An 18976-nucleotide genomic window follows, 5' to 3' on the forward strand; every position below is an offset into this window, starting at 1 on the left:
AGTTTAGTGAGCCAATGCTAACTAGCGTTAGAGCAATGACTGGAAGTCTATGGGCATCTATGAGCATCTGACTCAGGGGAAGTAGATAAAGGGCCTCAGTGAGTTGAGTGTTTACTTAGTAATGGATTGATGTCAGTAGGAGACTAAGTGAAGGCCAGACAACAATTAGTTGTTATTAATGCTGAAATGATACTGAGTCCAACATCTAATGTTAATAATAGAGAACAGTTTAAACCATGTAATAATGACAGCTACAAACTCTCTAAACATTGACCTGTTTTCTGCATCCTCAGTTAAAATGGAGGCCGGTGTTCTAGGCTGAAATACCTGGATGCTTCTCTTTCTCTGTCACTTTCTCTCCCTCCTCCGTGTCTTCAAGGGTCCCTCGTTCCACTCCACATCCCTCCATCCTCCTCTATCTTGGTTCAATAGTTTCCAGATTCACCCTAATTCAGTGCTGTGAACAGTTCTACCTACATTTATATCATAATAACAACATGCTCTTCCATGTAAGGCTACAGTAAACTGCTAGGTCATCTCTGGTTGGTCAGAATCCTTGTTATGATAGTAAACCTGGTAAGGATTCTGGGCTCCTCTGTCTTGGTTCAATTTAAACAATGATTCTCCTGATTCCCCCTCATTTAGTGCTGCTAACACTGATGCTCATCAACATGCTCAAATACAAACGCTTGTTCTTTAGAATGCTCTTTATTGAATATCCACAATATAGCAAAGCTATAACATTTCCTCTATTCATCATTAGTAATTCAACTCATTTCCCAATAGTAGAGAGGTCTACTCATCATGACAGTATTACAGATGTTATGTTTTAGAGAACATGATGCTCGTACAGTGAATGCATCAATAGTAACTTGTCATGAGAAACAACCCTAAACAACTATTTGACATTACATTGGTTATTGTTATACTATTCACTGCTGCATCCAGACATCAGCCAAATATCACCCATGTTCTTTGGATTTTAACTCCTATATTTGACAGCAAAGCAATGATCAAAACATCACTTAAAAGCTATAAACTACCAACTGCACTCATTAAATATTGAAACTATTGCTTTACAGACTGCAAATAGTCTTTCTGATCTCTTTCTCAGAGAATGTTGACCCCAATGACACTTTACATGTGAACACCACGTCCTTGTCCCACTCTGCAGTCTGAATGGTCAGATAGCTGCTGATCTTGAAGGTTTTGTCTGGTTGCTGCTCAGCAGGACTGGTAGAAACATCTTCAGTCACTGATTCACCGTTAGACATCCAGCTGACATCTGCTAACCCCTTGGACCTCTGAGACAGGTTACTGGCCAGACACACTAGCGTTGCTCTGCTGGACTTGAGGTCTTCAGTGGATGGAGGGAACAGGGTCACAGCAGGTGTAGAAATATCTCCATCTAGATTAGAAAATAGTCAATGGATGGGATGAGAAGGGAACAGATTTGATAACAGTTTATATTTCAGTAGATGTTGGTATCATTACCAGTACACCCTGCATTAAGAGGAAACTGATGCAGCAATTAAATAGAGAACTGCTGTTCATTATGTTCACAAATATGTTGATAGAAGTAATCATACAGTGTTAAAAATGTGATTTTCCCATTAAGCAGAGAGACAGAGCAATTTCTGGATACAATAATTACAATATTACATCACAGTCTTGGAAGACTCAAATGCTAAAAGCTGAACTAAATGTGCCACATTGTAAATATAAATACAAATAATTCACAAGCAAATGGGATATAAAAAAAATATATATTTCTCTAAGAAATTGAACTGGATAACATTTCTGGAGATTACATTTCTCCTTTGCATGGATCTATATAGACAACAAAAACACAAGATATGCATGATAAAACATGAACATATCAGGCATTCACACTGTCAAAATGTTTTCTAAATAATTTACAAACAACATTTGAGACAGGATTAAAGCAGGTGCAAAATATTAAATCTGTAAATATATAATATAAACTACATTTTATGAATTAAAACATTTAAAAAAAAAATATATATATATAAATTTATATATATATATATATATATATATCTGACCAACATTATATTAGAAACAAAGCATATTCTGTAGATTAAAACATTAGAATGGTACTCACCAGTAACAATCAGCTTGGTTCCTGGTCCGAATACCACAGTGTTTCAGTTTGTATACACGGCCATACAAAAATCTCCTCACTCTTACTACTGAGAGGACAGGAACTGAAACATCCCGTTTAGACAAAGCTTCATTCTCACTACTGAGAGGACAGGAACTGAAACATCCCGTTTAGACAAAGCTTCACTCTAACTACTGAGAGAACAGGAACTGAAACATCCCATTTGACAGAGCTTCACTCTCACTACAAACATGTCAGGCTTTTCTAGAGTTTCTCTCTATGAAGTAACAGTATATAGTATAGCATCATATTCTGCTGTTGGTGTCTGGTCCTTTTGAATCCATCAGTTAAAGCACTATCTATATGATGCAGTCTTGACTTGATGATGATTACATCGAGAAAGGCCAAATCTCTTTTCACAGTCTTCTTATGATAGTTTTGACATGTAGGGATGGATGATTCTTCCATTTCCAGATCTCCCATTGCGTCATGTATATATTGTTATAATAATGACTGATTAACTTCAACTGCTGTTTCTTAGAGTTCACCCCTCTGCCACGCATAAAGCAGAAGTGAGTGTATTTGGGGAGGTTGTTTTTGTCATGGTGTATATCACTGTGATACCCACTTGTCAACAGAGTAGTCATCTGTCTTACAGTAATACACTGCTGAGTCTTCTTCCTCCACATTATTAATAATCAAACGATAATCTGATATAGACTGATGATTAGATGTGAATTTAGGAGAGGAGAAATTGGAGCCATATTTTACAGAGGTCCAATTATAGTAGTACCACTGTAAAACATACTGAGGAACTCCTCCTGGAACCTGTTTGTACCAATGAGCACTATTATCAACAGTCCCCAGGTTACAGTCCATAGTGGCCGTGTCTCCTTTGCTCACCGTCACAACAGGAGGCTTCTGTGTCACCACAGTCACACCACTGACACCTGGGAAATAAGAAGATGACATGTAGTAAAGAGAAACATACAGACTCATTATTAATAAAACATGAAGTAAAACCTCCAGGAAGTCAGACTCCTTACATGTTAGAGCAGTGATGAGAGTGCAGAGTGTCCCCAGCATGTTGTCAGTGTGTGGTGTGAACGGCCCTTACTGTCCAGCTGAGAGATGAGCAGGGTTGGAGTGTGAGAAGAGGAGAGGCTGCAGGACCCACCTATAAGGAGAGACAGGGAGGACCAGAGGGAGGGGCCTCTACAGTTAACCTATCACCAAATAAGGGAGGACCAGAGGGAGGGGCCTCTACAGTTAACCTATCACCAGCTACTCTCATTGTTGATTGACATATCTGGGGCTTCACAAGACCAACAGACAGATTTTAAAATAATAATGTTATATATCATATATCTTTATAATAATTATTTTTCATTGTCATTTCTCTGAATGGTTAAAGTAACCAGATTGTATGAGAGACCAACTAGTATGATCATTGCTCTACGTGAGGTCCTGTCTTTATCACTGACTCATATTCTACCTCCATCAAAGCATAACTGGAGTTTAATATCCTATACTAGTTCTACACAGGGCCAACATAAGGAGGATTGATCTTTATTTATATTTATCAGAACCCAATGAACCTTTGTCACATGTGGTGCACTATAAAGGGAATAGAGCGCCATTAAATCAAATCAAATCAAATCAAATCAAGTTTTATTTGCCACATGCGCCGAATACAACAGGTGTAGACAATACCGTGAAATGCTTACTTACAGCCCTTAACCAACAATGCATTTCTTTTTTAATAAAAAAGTAAAATAAAACAACAACAACAAAAAATTGTTGAGAAAAAAAGAGCAGAAGTAAAATAAAATAACAGTAGGGAGGCTATATACAGGGGGGTACCGGTGCAGAGTCAATGTGCGGGGGCACCGGCTAGTTGAGGTAGTTGAGGTAATATGTACATGTGGGTAGAGTTAAAGTGACTATGCATAAAGGGGAAGCAGGTGTGTCCTGGGGGAGAAAGAAAGAGAGCAACACATCACTGCCTGTAACTCAGTGTCAGAGCTAGAACACGTCCCTGTTGAATGACTCTGATAACTAGAGATAGTAGACATGAAACTATCAGCTGGTCTTTGGGTGGGACTGAAACCAGTGGTCTACAGACAGCTGGTCCTGTTGTAAAGTACATGTAGATCTTTCCTCAGTCATTATTGGTGGTCCTATGTCCTCCTCTGGTGGACGTTGACAGAACTGCAGCTTCTATTCCACGAGGTGGAAGCATATTACAATACGTTTCTCTCTAGTGATTTATACACTCAGTATATACTGTTGAAATACAACTATTTGAGCCACAATGTGGCAGCATATTACGATTTTTTATCTATTCTCTTTCCCCCATGCGACCAAGAGAGAACATATTTATAAAAATGTTATTGTACATTGTAGTAAGGAGTACGTTTATAACACTATTGAATATTATTACAATAAATTATGAATATATTGAATATATCATGCTATTGTACTGTTGTTTAATTTATTTGAGATTCTTCAAATAGCAACCCTTTGCCTGTGAGGGTTTGACTGTGGTTAGGCCTTACTCCCACTAATCAGAGACAGCTGTCTAGAGTTTGTCTCTGATTGGGGATAGTATTTAGGCACCTCTCACATCCACCTGTGTGTGGATTATTGTTCGTGTTTGTGCCTGTCTGAAATTGCGTTCACAGCACGTAAGTCACTTGGTGCTTTTCGCTCCTTGTTTATTTTTGATAACTTATAGTGTGATAAGTTTAAATAAAAAGGATATCACTCCACGAGCACTTCATCTACCGTCCCTTAACTACGCATTGTGACATTGCCTTGATGACAGCTTTGCACACTCTTGGCATTCTCTCAAACAGCTTCATGAGTCCCCTGTAGGTCAGTTGGTAGAGCATGGCGCTTGCAACGCCAGGGTTGTGGGTTCGTTTCCCACGGGGGGGGCAGTATGAAAATGTATGCATTCACTAACTGTAAGTCGCTCTGGATGAGAGCGTCTGCTAAATGACTAAAATGTAATGAGGTAGTCACCTGGAATGCATTTCAATTAACAGGTGTGCCTTCTTAAAAGCTAGTTTGTGGAATTTCTTTCCTTCTTAATGTGTTTGAGCCAATCAGTTGTGTTGTGACAAGGTAGGGGGGGTATACAGAAGATAGCCCTATTTGGTAAAAGCCCAAGTCCATATTATGGCAAGAACAGCTCAAATAAGCAAAAAGAAACGACAGTCCATCATTACTTTAAGACATAAATGTCAAGAACTTTTAAAGTTTCTTCAAGTGCAGTCGCAAAAACCATCAAGCGCTATGATGAAACTGGCTCTCATGAGGACCGCCACAGGAATGGAAGACCCAGAGTTACCTCTGCTGCAGAGGATAAGTTCATTTTTATTTTTCACCTTTATTTAACCAGGTAAGCCAGTTGAGAACAAGTTCTCATTTACAACTGCGACCTGGCCAAGATAAAGCAAAGCAGTGCGATTAAAAACAACAACACAGAGTTACATATGGGGTAAAACAAAACAAAGTCAAAAATACAACAGAAAAAATATATATATATACAGTGTGTGCAAATGTAGCAAGTTATGGAGGTAAGGCAATAAATAGGCTATAGTGCAAAATAATTACAATTAGTATTAACACTGGAATGATAGATGTGCAAGAGATGATGTGCAAATAGAGATACTGGGGTACAAATGAGCAAAATAAATAACAATATAGGGATGAGGTAGTTGGGCGGGCTAATTTCAGATGGGCTGTGTACAGGTGCAGTGATCGGTAAGGTGCTCTGACAACTGATGCTTAAAGTTAGTGAGGGAGATAAGTGTCTCCAGCTTCAGAGATTTTTGCAATTTGTTCCAGTCATTGGCAGCAGAGAACTGGAAGGAATGGCGGCCAAAGGAGGTGTTGGCTTTGGGGATGACCAGTGAGATATACCTGCTGGAGCGCATACTACGGGTGGCTATGGTGACCAATGAGCTAAGATAAGGCGGGGATTTGCCTAGCAGTGATTTATAGATGGCCTGGAGCCAGTGGGTTTGGCGACGAATATGTAGTGAGGACCAGCCAACAAGAGCGTACAGGTCACAGTGGTGGGTAGTGTATGGGGCTTTGGAGACAAAACGGATGGCACTGTGATAGACTACATCCAATTTGCTGAGTATAGTGTTGGAGGCTATTTTGTAAATGACATCGCCAAAGTCAAGGATCGGTAGGATAGTCAGTTTTACGAGGGCATGTTTGGCAGCATGAGTGAAGGAGGCTTTGTTGCGAAATAGGAAACCGATTCTAGATTTAACTTTGGATTGGAGATTCTTAATGTGAGTCTGGAAGGAGAGTTTACAGTCTAACCAGACACCTAGGTATTTGTAGCTGTCCACATACTCTAGGTCAGACCCGTCGAGAGTAGTGATTCTAGTCGGGTGGGCGGGTGCAACCAGCGTTCAGTTGAAGAGCATGCATTTAGTTTTACTAGTGTTTAAGAGCAGTTGGAGGCTACTGAAGGAGTGTTGTATGGCATTGAAGCTCGTTTGGAGGTTTGTTAACACAGTGTCCAATGAAGGGCCAGGTGTATACAAAATGGTGTCGTCTGCGTAGAGGTGGATCTGAGAGTCACCAGCAGCAAGAGCGACATCATTGATATACACAGAGAAAAGAGTCGGCCCAAGAATTGAACCCTGTGGCACCCCCATAGAGACTGCCATAGGTCCAGACAACAGGCCCTCCGATTTGACACATTGAACTCTATCTGAAAAGTAGTTGGTGAACCAGGCGAGGCAGTCATTTGAGAAACCAAGGCTATTTAGTCTGCCAATAAGAATGCGGTGGTTGACAGAGTCGAAAGCCTTGGCCAGGTCAATGAAAACGGCTGCACAGTACTGTCTATTATCGATCGCGGTTATAATATCGTTTAGGACCTTGAGCGTGGCTGAAGTGCACCCATGACCAGCTCGGAAACCGGATTGCATAGCGGAGAAGGTACGGTGGGATTCGAAATGGTCGGTGATCTGTTTGTTAACTTGCCTTTCAAAAACTTTTGAAAGGCAGGGCAGGATGGATATGGGTCTGTAACAGTTTGGATCTAGAGTGTCACCCCCTTTGAAGAGGGGGATGACCGCGACAGCTTTCCAATCTCTGGGGATCTCAGACGTTACGAAAGAGAGGTTGAACAGGCTAGTAATAGGGGTTGCGACAATTTCGGCGGCTAGTTTTAGAAAGAAAGGGTCCAGATTGTCTAGCCCAGATGATTTGTAGGGGTCCAGATTTTGCAGCTCTTTCAGAACATCAGCTGTCTGGATTTGTGTGAAGGAGAAGCGGGGGGGGGGGCATGGGCAAGTTGCAGCGGAGGGTGCAGAGCTGGTGGCCGGGGTAGTGGTAGCCAGGTGGAAAGCATGGCCAGCCGTAGCAAAATGCTTGTTGAAATTCTCGATTATTGTAGATTTATCGGTGGTGATAGTGTTTCCTAGCCTCAGTGCAGTGGGCAGCTGGGAGGAAGTGCTCTTATTCTCCATGGACTTTACAGTGTCCTAAAACATTTTGGAGTTAGTGCTACAGGATGCAACTTTCTGTTTGAAAAAGTTAGCCTTTGCTTTCCTAACTGCTTGTGTATATTGGTTCCTAACTTCCCTGAAAAGTTGCATATCGCGGGGGCTATTTGATGCTAATGCAGTACGCCACAGGATGTTTTTGTGCTGGTCAAGGGCAGTCAAGTCTGAGGAGAACCAGGGGCTATATCTGTTCTTAGTTCTGTATTTTTTGAATGGGGCATGTTTATTTAAGATTGAGAGGAAATTACTTTTAAAGAACAACCAGGCATCCTCTACTGACGGAATGAGATTCATATCCATCCAGGATACCTGGGCCAGGTCAATTAGGAAGGCCTACTCGCTGAAGTGTTTTTGGGAGCGTTTGACAGTGATGAGGGGTGGTCGTTTGACCGCGGACCCGTTACGGACGCAGGCAAAAAGGCAGTGATCGCTGAGATCCTGGTTGAAGACAGCGGAGGTGTATTTAGAGGGTAAGTTAGTCAGGATGATATCTATGAGGGTACCCATGTTTACGGATTTAAGGTTGTACCTGGTAGGTTCGTTGATAATTTGTGTGAGATTGAGGGCATCTAGTTTAGATTGTAGGATGGCCGGGGTGTTAAGCATATCCCAATTTAGGTCAACAAGCAGTACGAACTCTGAGGATAGATGGGGGGCAATCAATTCACATATGGTGTCCAGGGCACAGCTGGGGGCTGAGGGGGGTCTGTAGCAAGCGGCAACAGTGAGAGATTTATTTCTGGAAAGGTGGATTTTTAGAAGTAGAAGCTCAAACTGTTTGGGCACAGACCTGGATAGTATGATCGAGCTCTGCAGGCTATCTCTACAGTAGATTGCAACTCCACCCCCTTTGGCAGTTCTATCTAGACGGAAAATGTTATAGTTGGGGATGGAAATTTCAGAATTTTTGGTGGCCTTCCTAAGACAGGATTCAGACACTGCTAGAACATCAGGGTTGGTGGAGTGTGCTAACGCAGTGAATAACTCAAACTTAGGAAGGAGGCTTCTGATATTTACGTGCAGAAAACCAAGGCTTTTACGGTTACAGAAGTCAACAAATGATAGCTCCTGGGGAGTAGGAGTGATACTGGGGGCTGCAGGGCCTGGGTTAGCCTCTACATCACCAGAGGAACAGAGGAGGACTAGAATAAGGATACAACTAAAGGCTTTAAGAACTGGTCTTCTAGTGCGTCGGGTACATAGAATAAAGGGGGCAGTTCTCCGGGCGTTGTAGAAAAGATTCAGGGCATTATGTACAGAAAAGGATATGGAAGGATATGAGTACAGTTGAGGTAAACCTAAGCGTTGGGTAACAATGAAAGAGATAGCATCACTGGAAGCACCGATTGAGCCGGTCTCGGCGTGTATGGGGGATGGAACAAAGGAACTATTTGAGGCAGTTTGAGAGGGACTAGGGGTTCTACAGTGAAATTGTATAATAAGAACTAACCCAAACAGCAATAGGCAAGGCATATTGACAAGGGAGAGAGGCATAAAGCAATCACAGGTGTTATTAGAGAGAGCTAAGACAACAACTGGTAATAGCGATAAAGTTTGGGCTGAGGCTAAACAGAATAAACAGGACAGGGTACCGTGTAAAGGAACAGTCCAGCAGGCATCAGCTGTGCAGCTGAGTGATCATAAGGTCCAGTGAACAGCAATATGTGAGTCCGAGAGCAGTTCAAATTGGTGCTTCAGCACAGCTAGCAGGGAGCACAGTTGTAGTTTGCGTGTGCTAGCGGGCCGGGGCTAGCAGATGGATCTTCGTGGTCGTCGCAACGGGAAGCCTGTTGAAACCACATCAGACGATTTTTGTCGGCAAACCAGTCGTGTTGGATCGGCGGGGCTCAGTGTCAACACTAGGAGGTCCCGTCCGGTTGACAGAGAGGTAGATAGCCGGGAGATGGGCCTGAGGCTAGCTCAAGGCTAACTGGTGCTTGCTATGGGGCAATGGTAATTAGCCAACAACAGGTTGCAGCTAGCTAGCTGGTTGCGATGATCCGGCGCTAGGGTCCAGTGATTCCGGCAGAAAGTCCGATAAGCTCTGGGTCGATAGCACGCTGTGCAGACTGGCCGACGAATTGTCCAGGCTAGAGCTAGAGCTGGCTGGTGGATAGTGTAGGCCACGGACAATGGTGAAGACGCTAACGGTGACTAATAGCAAGTAGCCAATCAGTTGCAGCTACACTAGTTTCAGCTTAAGGTTCTTGATGAAAGTTATAAAGAAATAATAGAATCCTTTCCACGTTGGGTGAGGCGGGTTGCAGGAAAGTATAGTTAGTTAAAGAATGAAAAGTAAAATTGAGAAATATATACAAAACAGACAAAAAAAAACAAGAAACGGGATATTTACACTAGGACAATGAATAAAACCGCGACCGCACTGCTATGCCATCTTGGATTAGAGAGTTAGAGTTACCAGCCTCAGAAATTGCAGCCCAAATAAATGCTTCACAGAGTTCAAGTAACAGACACATCTCAACATCAACTGTTCAGAGGAGACTGTGTGAATCAGGCCTTCATGGTCGAATTACTGCAAATAAACCACTACTAAAGGACACCAATAATTAGAAGAGACTTCCTTGGGCCAAGAAACACGAGCAATGGACAATAGACCGGTGGAAATTTGTCCTTTGGTCTTGACTCCAAATTTGAGATTTTTGGTTCCAACCGCCATGTCTTTGTGAGATGCGGTGTGGGTGAACGGATGATCTCTGCATGTGTATTTTCCACCGTAAAGCATGGAGGAGGAGGTGTTATGGTGTGGGGGTGCTTTGCTGGTGACACTGTCTATGATTTATTTAGAATTCAAGGCACATTTAACCAGCATGGCTACCACTACCGAGAGGACAGGAACTGAAACATCCCATTTAGAGAGAGCATCCCTCTCACTACAGAGAGGACAGAATCTGAAACATCCCATTTAGACAGAGCTTCACTTTCGCTACTGAGAGGACAGGAACTGAAATATCCCATTTAGACAGAGCATCCCTCTCAATACCGAGAGGACAGGAACTGAAACATCCCATTTAGACAGAGCATCACTTTCACTACTGAGAGGACAGGAACTGAAATATCCCATTTAGACAGAGCATCCCTCTCAATACTGAGAGGACAGGAACTGAAACATCCCATTTAGACAGAGCATCACTTTCACTACCTAGAGGACAGGAACTGAAACATTCCATTCAGTTTTTCTCTGATGGGGATATTTCTTTTTTTAAATGTATTATTTATTTTGACTTTTTGCAGCACCCTCAGCACCCATACTTGTCTATAGGTAACCAATCACCAGCTATGTCTATAGGTAACCAATCACCAGCTATGTCTATAGGTAACCAATCACCAGCTATGTCTATAGGTAACCAATCACCAGCTATGTCTATAGGTAACCAATCACCAGCTATGTCTATAGGTAACCAATCACCAGCTATTCTCATGTTAATTGACATACAGTGAGCTCCAAAAGCTCCGACAGTGACACATTATTTGTTGTTTACTCCAGCACTTCGGATTTGAAATGATACAATGACTATGAGGTTAAAGTGCAGACTGTCAGCTTTAATGTGAGGGGATTTTCATCCTTTGAAAATACAGCACTTTTTGCACATAGTCCCCCCTTTTTAGGGGACCTAAAGTACTGGAACAAATTCAGTTATAAACTCAGCAAAAAAAGAAACGTCCTCTAACTGTCAACTGCGTTTATTTTCAGTAAGCTTAACATGTGTAAATATTTGTATGAACATAACAAGATTCAACAACTGAGACATAAACTGAACAACTTCTACAGACATGTGACTAATAGAAATTGAATAATGTGTCCCTGAACAAAGGGGGGGTTAAAAGTAACAGTCAGTATATGGTGTGGTCACCAGCTGCATTAAGTACTGCAGTGCATCTCCTCATGGACTGCACCAGATTTGCCAGTTCTTGCTGTGAGATGTTACCCCACTCTTCCACCAAGGCACCAGCAAGTTCCCGGACATTTCTGGGGGGAATGGCCCTAGCCTTCACCCTCCGATCCAACAGGTCCCAGATGTGCTCAATGGGATTGAGATCTGGGCTCTTTGCTGGCCATGGCAGAACACTGACACTCCTGTCTTGCAGGAAATCACGCACAGGACGAGCAGTATGGCTGGTGGCATTGTCATGCTGGAGGGTCATGTCAGAATGAGCCTGCAGGAAGGGTACCACATGAGGGAGGAAGATGTCTTCCCTATAAAACACAGCGTTGAGATTGCCTGCAATGACAACAAGCTCAGTCCGATGATGCTGTGACACACCGCCCCAGACCATGACGGACCCTCCATCTCCAAATCGATCCCGCTCCAGAGTACAGGCCTCGGTGTAACTCCCATTCCTTCGACGATAAACGCGAATCCGACCATCACCACTGGTGAGACAAAACCGCGACTCGTCAGTGAAGAGCACTTTTTGCCAGTCCTGTCTGGTCCAGCGACGGTGGGTTTGTGCCCATAGGCAACATTGTTGCCAGTGATGTCTGGTGAGGACCTGCCTTACAACAGGCCTACAAGCCCTCAGTCCAGCCTCTCTCAGCCTATTCCGGACAGTCTGAGCACTGATGGAGTGATTATGCGTTCCCGGTGTAACTCGGGCAGTTGCTGTTGCCATCCTGTACCTGTCCCGCAGGTGTGATGTTTGGATGTACCGATCCTGTGCAGGTGTTGTTACACGTGGTCTGCCACTGCGAGGGCGATCAGCTGTCCATCCTGTCTCCCTGTAGTGCTGTCTTAGGCGTCTCACAGTACGGACATTGCAATTTATTGCCCTGGCCACATCTGCAGTCCTCATGCCTCCTTGCAGCACGCCTAAGGCACGTTCACGCAGATGAGCAGGGACCCTGGGCATCTTTCTATTGGTGTATTTCAGAGTCAGTAGAAAGGCCTTTTTCATAACTGTGACCTTAATTGCCTACCGTCTGTAAGCTGTTAAGGTCTTAACGACCGTTCCACAGGTGCATGTTCATTAATTGTTTATGGTTCATTGAACAAGCATGGGAAACAGTGTTTAAACCCTTTACAATGAAGATCTGTGAAGTTATTATGATTTTTACAAATTATCTTTGAAAGACAAGGTCCTGAAAAAGTGAGGTTTCTTTTTTTGCTGAGTTTATGTGTATTAAAGTAGTCAAATGTTTAATATTTGGTCCCATATTCCTAGCACGCAATGATTACATGAAGCTTGTGACTATAGAAACTTGTTGGATGCGTTTGCTGTTTGTTTTGGTTGTGTTTTCAGATCATTTTGTGCCCAATAGAAATGAATGGTAAATAATATATTGTGTCATTTTATAGTCACTTTTAATGTAAATAAGAATAGAATGTGTTTCTAAACACTTCTACATTAATGTGGATGCAACCATGATTACAGATAGTCCTGAATGAATCGTGAATATTGATGTGTGAGAAAGTTAGACACAAATATCATACCCCCAAGACATGCTAACCTCTCACCATTACAATAACAGGGGAGGTTAGCACCTCTAAAACACATCTAAAACAAAGGTCATGTGGTTTGGTAAGAAGAATGCCCCTCTCCTCACCGGTGTGATTACTACCTCTGAGGGTTTGGAGCTTGAGGTAGTCACCTCATACAAGTACTTGGGAGTATGGCTAGATGGGACACTGTCCTTTTCTCAGCACATATCAAAGCTGAAGGCTAAGGTTAAATCTAGACTTGGTTTCCTCTATCGTAATCGCACCTCTTTCGTCCCAATTGCCAAACTAACCCTGATTCAGATGACAATCCTACCCATGCTAGATTACGGAGACGTAATTTATAGATCGGCAGGTAAGGGTGCTCTCGAGCGGCTAGATGTTCTTTACCATTAAGCCATCAGATTTGCCACCAATGCTCCTTATAGGACATATCATTGCACTCTATACTCCTCTGTAAACTGGTCATCTCTGTATACCCGTCACAAGACCCACTGGTTGATACTTATTTATAAACGCTCTTAGGCCTCACTCCCCCCTATCTGAGATACTTACTGCAGACCTCATCTTCCACATACAACACCCGTTCTGCCAGTCACATTCTGTTAAAGGTCCCCAAAGCACACACATCCCTGGGTCGCTCCTCTTTTCAGTTCGCTGCAGCTAGCAGCTGGAAGGAGCTGCAAAAAACACTCAAACTGGACAGTTTTATCTCCATCTCTTCATTCAAAGACCAATCATGAACACTCTTACTGACAGTTGTAGCTGCTTCGCGTGATGTATTGTTGTCTTTACCTTCTTGCTTTTGTGCTGTTGTCTGTGCCCAATAATGTTTGTACCATGTTTTGTGCTGCTACCATGTTGTGCTGTTGCCGTGTTGTGTTGCTAGTATGTTGTTGTCATGTTGTGTTGCTGCCATAATATGTTGTTGTCTTAGGTCTCTTTTATGTCATGTTGTGGTGTCTCTCTTGTCGTGTTATGTGTTTTTGTCTTGTATTTTTAATCCCAGCCCCCCGTCACCGCAGGAGGCCTTTTGCATTTTGGTAGGCCTTCATTGTAAATAAAATGAACATTTGAGTTTCTCCCATTCTTCTCTGCAGATCCTTTCAAGCTCTGTCAGGTTGGATGGGGAGGGTCGCTGCACAGCTATTTTCAGGTCTCTCCAGAGATATTTGATCGGGTTCAAGTCCGGGCTTTGGCTGGCCCACTCAATGACATTCAGGGACTTGTCCCGAAGCCACTCCTGCATTGTTTTGGCTGTGTACTTAGGGTTGTTGTCCTATTCGAAGGTGAGCCTTTGCCCCAGTCTGAGGTCCTGAGTGCTTTAGAGCAGGTTTTCATCAAGGATCTCTCTTAACTTTGCTCTGTTCATCTTTCCCTCGATCCAGACTAGTCTCCCAGTCCCTGCCCCTGAAAAACATTCCCACAGCATGATGCTGCCACCACCACGCTTCACCATAGGGATGGTGCCAGCTTTCCTCCAGACGTGACGCTTGGCCTTCAGGCCAAAGAGTTCAATCTTGGTTTCATCAGACCAGAGAATCTTGTTTTTCATGGTCTGAAAGTCCTTTAGGTGCCTTTTGTAAAACTGCAAGTGGGCTGTCATGTGCCTTTTACTAAGGAGTGGCTTCCGTCTGGCCACTCTACCATGAAGGCCTGATCGGTGGAGTGCTGCAGAGATGGTTGTCCTTCTGGAAGGTTCTCCCATCTCCACAGAGGTCACCTCCCTGACTGTCACGGATCCCCCCGGTACTGCTGCTCATTCCGTTCACCAGTTCCAGAGGTCTACGTCACCGGCTTTCTAGGAGTCACTGACATGGATCATCACCACCAACCCCGAACTGTCTTGTCTCATTATGCACACCTGGTTTCCATTCCCCCTGATTAGTATGTGTATATATGTGCCCTCTGTTCCCCATTGTCCTTGTCGATTATTGTCCCATGTCCGTTGGTCTCGTGAGTACCTTGTATTGTGCTCTGGTTGTTTACGGGTCTCGTCCCGTGTATTGTGTAGAGGTTACACCTCGCTCTTTGTTTGGGTTACATCCCTTTTGTACAGTGGGGAGAACAAGTATTTGATACACTGCCGATTTTGCAGGTTTTCCTACTTACAAAACATGTAGAGGTCTGTAATTTTTATCATAGGTACACTTCAACTGTGAGAGACGGAATCTAAAACAAAAATCCAGAAAATCACATTGTATGATTTTTAAGTAATTAATTTGCATTTTATTGCATGACATAAGTATTTGATACATCAGAAAAGCAGAACTTAATAATTGGTACAGAAACCTTTGTTTGCAATTACAGAGATCATACGTTTCCTGTAGGTCTTGACCAGGTTTGCACACACTGCAGCAGGGATTTTGGCCCACTCCTCCATACAGACCTTCTCCAGATCCTTCAGGTTTCGGGGCTGTCACTGGGCAATACGGACTTTCAGCTCCCTCCAAAGATTTTCTATTAGGTTCAGGTCTGGAGACTGGCTAGGCCACTCCAGGACCTTGAGATGCTTCTTACGGAGCCACTCCTTAGTTGCCCTGGCTGTGTGTTTTGGGTCGTTGTCATGCTGGAAGACCCAGCCACGACCCATCTTCAATGCTCTTAATGAGGGAAGGAGGTTGTTGGCCAAGATCTCGCAATACATGGTCCGATCCATTCTCCCCTCAATACGGTGCAGTCGTCCTGTCCCCTTTGCAGAAAAGCATCCCCAAAGAATGATGTTTCCACCTCCATGCTTCATGGTTGGGATGGTGTTCTTGGGGTTGTACTCATCCTTCTTCTTCCTCGAAACACGACGAGTTGAGTTTTTACCAAAAAGTTCTATTTTGGTTTCATCTGACCATATGACATTCTCCCAATCCTCTTCTGGATCAACCAAATGCACTCTAGCAAACTTCAGATGGGCCTGGACATGTACTGGCTTAAGTAGGGGGACACGTCTGGCACTGCAGGATTTGAGTCCCTGGCGGCGTAGTGTGTTACTGATGGTAGGCTTTGTTACTTTGGTCCCAGCTCTCTGCAGGTCAGTCACTAGGTCCCCCGGTGTGGTTCTGGGATTTTTGCTCACCGTTCTTGTGATCATTTTGACCCCACGGGGTGAGATCTTGCGTGGAGCCCCAGATCGAGGGAGATTATCAGTGGTCTTGTATGTCTTCCATTTCCTAATAATTGCTCCCACAGTTGATTTCTTCAAACCAAGCTGCTTACCTATTGCAGATTCAGTCTTCCCAGCCTGGTGCAGGTCTACAATTTTGTTTCTGGTGTCCTTTGACAGCTCTTTAGTCTTGGCCATAGTGGAGTTTGGAGTGTGACTGTTTGAGGTTGTGGACAGGTGTCTTTTATACTGATAACAAGTTCAAACAGGTGCCATTAATACAGGTAACGAGTGGAGGACAGAGGAGCCTCTTAAAGAAGAAGTTACAGGTCTGTGAGAGCCAGAAATCTTGCTTGTTTGTAGTTGACCAAATACTTATTTTCCACCATAATTTGCAAATAAATTCATTAAAAATCCTACAATGTGATTTTCTGGATAAAAATATTCTCAATTTTTCTGTCATAGTTGACGTGTACCTATGATGAAAATTACAGGCCTCTCTCATCTTTTTAAGTGGGAGAACTTGCACAATTGGTGGCTGACTAAATACTTTTTTTCCCCACTGTATGTGTTTGTGTTGGGTGGAGTAATAAAACCCCTAATACGTATTCCTGTGCCTGTCTTCTAATCATTATACAACATGACAAAATAATCAACCAATAAAAATGGAGACAGCGGGAAAGACCGAGCTGGCGACCATCGTAGAGACAGTCCAGCATCACGAGGACTGTCTCTCCAGACTCGGCAGCGCCATGGACAGCGTGCTGGCAACCATCTTGCGGTTGGAGGGGAAAGTGCAGTCCCACCAGTGTCCAGCACTGGTTCCGGCACCAGCCCCCACACCACCACTACCTGCCTCCATTCCATCTGAGCCGGTCCGCGGAATACCCCTGTCCCTCCCGGAGCGCTTTGACGGCGTGCCAGCGAGATGCAAGGGATTCCTTCTGCAATGCGACCTGTGCCTCGCTCGCTATGCCGAGGCTGTCTCCGGGAGAGACAGGGTTGCCACAGTCATCTCGGCACTGACCAGATGGGCCCTGGACTGGGGTGCTGCAGTTTGGGAAACGGGCGGACCGGAGGTCGAGTCCTACGAGCGCTTCACCCTCCTCTTCCGGTGGGCCAAGAAGCGGGTGAGCGTCTACTCCGACTACACCAGGGATCTAGGACCACCTCGGAGTTCGCCCTGGAGTTCCGGACCATCGCGGCCTCCACCGGATGGAACGAGTCGGCTCTGGTCATCTTGTTCCGCAGCGGACTGCAGGAGGAGGTAAAGATGGAGTTAGCCTGCTGTGATGACAACCTGTCACTCGACCAGCTCATCAGCATGGCAATCCGGTCTGGACGAAGACCTGCGCAGAATCCGGAGCCCATGGCTACACCTGCTCTGTAGCCAGAGCCGATGGAGGTGTGCTCTGCACGTTTGCCCGAGGCAGAGCGTAGGAGAAGGAGGAATCTGGGCCTCTGCTCCTATGGTGGAGACAGGGGTCATTTCTCTCCAACCTGCCCTCTATCCACTAATAGGCGAGGAAGTGACAAGCCAGGGAATTCCCCTGCTCCAACCCAGGCAGAGGAGAGGCAGGAAGAGGAGACCCCCATCATCCATCTGTTCCGTATAATCGCGCCAGTGGTGTGGGATGTGGACACCGACATATGGCAGGCCCTGCGTACGGAATCCGCACCTGCACAGTGCCCGGAGAACCGTGCCTATGTGCCCATGGGTGTGCGGGACCGCCTCCTTTCCTGGGCGCACATGACGCCTGTGTCGGGTCATCCTGGGATAGGCCGTACCATCGCCTGCCAGACTGAGAAGTACTGGTGGCCCACCTTGGCTAGGGACGTCCGGGTTTACGTCTCTTCCTACTCAATCTGTGCCCAGTCTAAGACACCCAGATACCTCCCTTATGGAAAGCTCCTTCCCATGCCGGTTCCACAATGACCCTGATCTCACCTCTCGGTGGACTTTGTCCCTGACCTTCCCCCTCCCAGGTGAACACCACCATTCTCATCGTTGTGGACCGGTTTTCCAAAGCTTGTCACCTCCTTCCTCAATCTGGGCTCCCGTCGGCCATGCAAACCGCAGAGGCTCTTTTTACGCAAGTCTTCTGGCACTACGGGATCCCGGAGGACATTGTGTCAGATCGTGGTCCTCAGTTCACCTCACGCGTATGGAAAGCGCCACGGTCAGTCTCACCTCCGGGTACCATCCTCAAGCTAATGGGCAGGTGGAGAGGGTCAATCAGGAAGTGGGCAGGTTCCTGAGGTGTTACTGTCAGAACCGGCCGGGGGAGTGGGCGGATTTTCTACCTTGTGCTGAGTATGCGTAGAATTCCCTCCGCCACTCCTCCACTAACCTCACTCCTTTCAAGTGCGGTGTTGGGGTATCAGCCGACCCTGGCACCTTGGCATCCGAGCCAGACCAAGGCCCCTGCGGTGGACGAGTGGTTTCGGCGCACTGAGGAGATCTGGAACACTGCGCACACTCGTCTCCAGCGGGCCGTGCGTCGGCACAAGGAACAGGCCGACCGCCAACGCAGTGAGGCACCTGTTTTCTCTCCAGGTGACCGGGTCTGGCTCTCCACCCGGAACCTGCCCCTCCGCTTGCCCTGCCGGAAGCTGAGCCCGCGGTTTGTGGGGCCGTTTAAAGTCCTGAGGAGGGTTAATGAGGTAACGTACCATTTGCAACTCCCTGCTGATTACCGCATTAACCAGACTTTTCATGTGTCTCTTCTCAGGCCAGTGGGGCCTTGTCCCGTCGCTG

The 18976-nt window shown here is 45.0% G+C and overlaps 1 protein-coding gene across 1 annotated transcript; it reads right to left on the reverse strand.

Moving 5' to 3' along the window:
* Nucleotides 1-712: 712 nt before the first annotated feature.
* On the reverse strand, nt 713-3256 carry LOC311124514 (immunoglobulin lambda-1 light chain-like). Its single transcript, XM_084198646.1, has 4 exons — nt 3172-3256; nt 2754-3075; nt 2126-2163; nt 713-1408 (listed from the first exon to the last, which is right to left on the reverse strand). Exons 1-4 carry the CDS (start codon nt 3209-3211, stop codon nt 1077-1079), a joined length of 732 nt encoding a protein of 243 aa, XP_084054772.1. The 5' UTR covers nt 3212-3256; the 3' UTR covers nt 713-1076.
* Between the last annotated feature and the right edge of the window lie 15720 nt (nt 3257-18976).

This window comes from Coregonus lavaretus (genome assembly GCF_964263955.1).
Source record: "Coregonus lavaretus genome assembly, contig: HAP1_SCAFFOLD_387, whole genome shotgun sequence".
NCBI lineage: Eukaryota > Metazoa > Chordata > Actinopteri > Salmoniformes > Salmonidae > Coregonus > Coregonus lavaretus.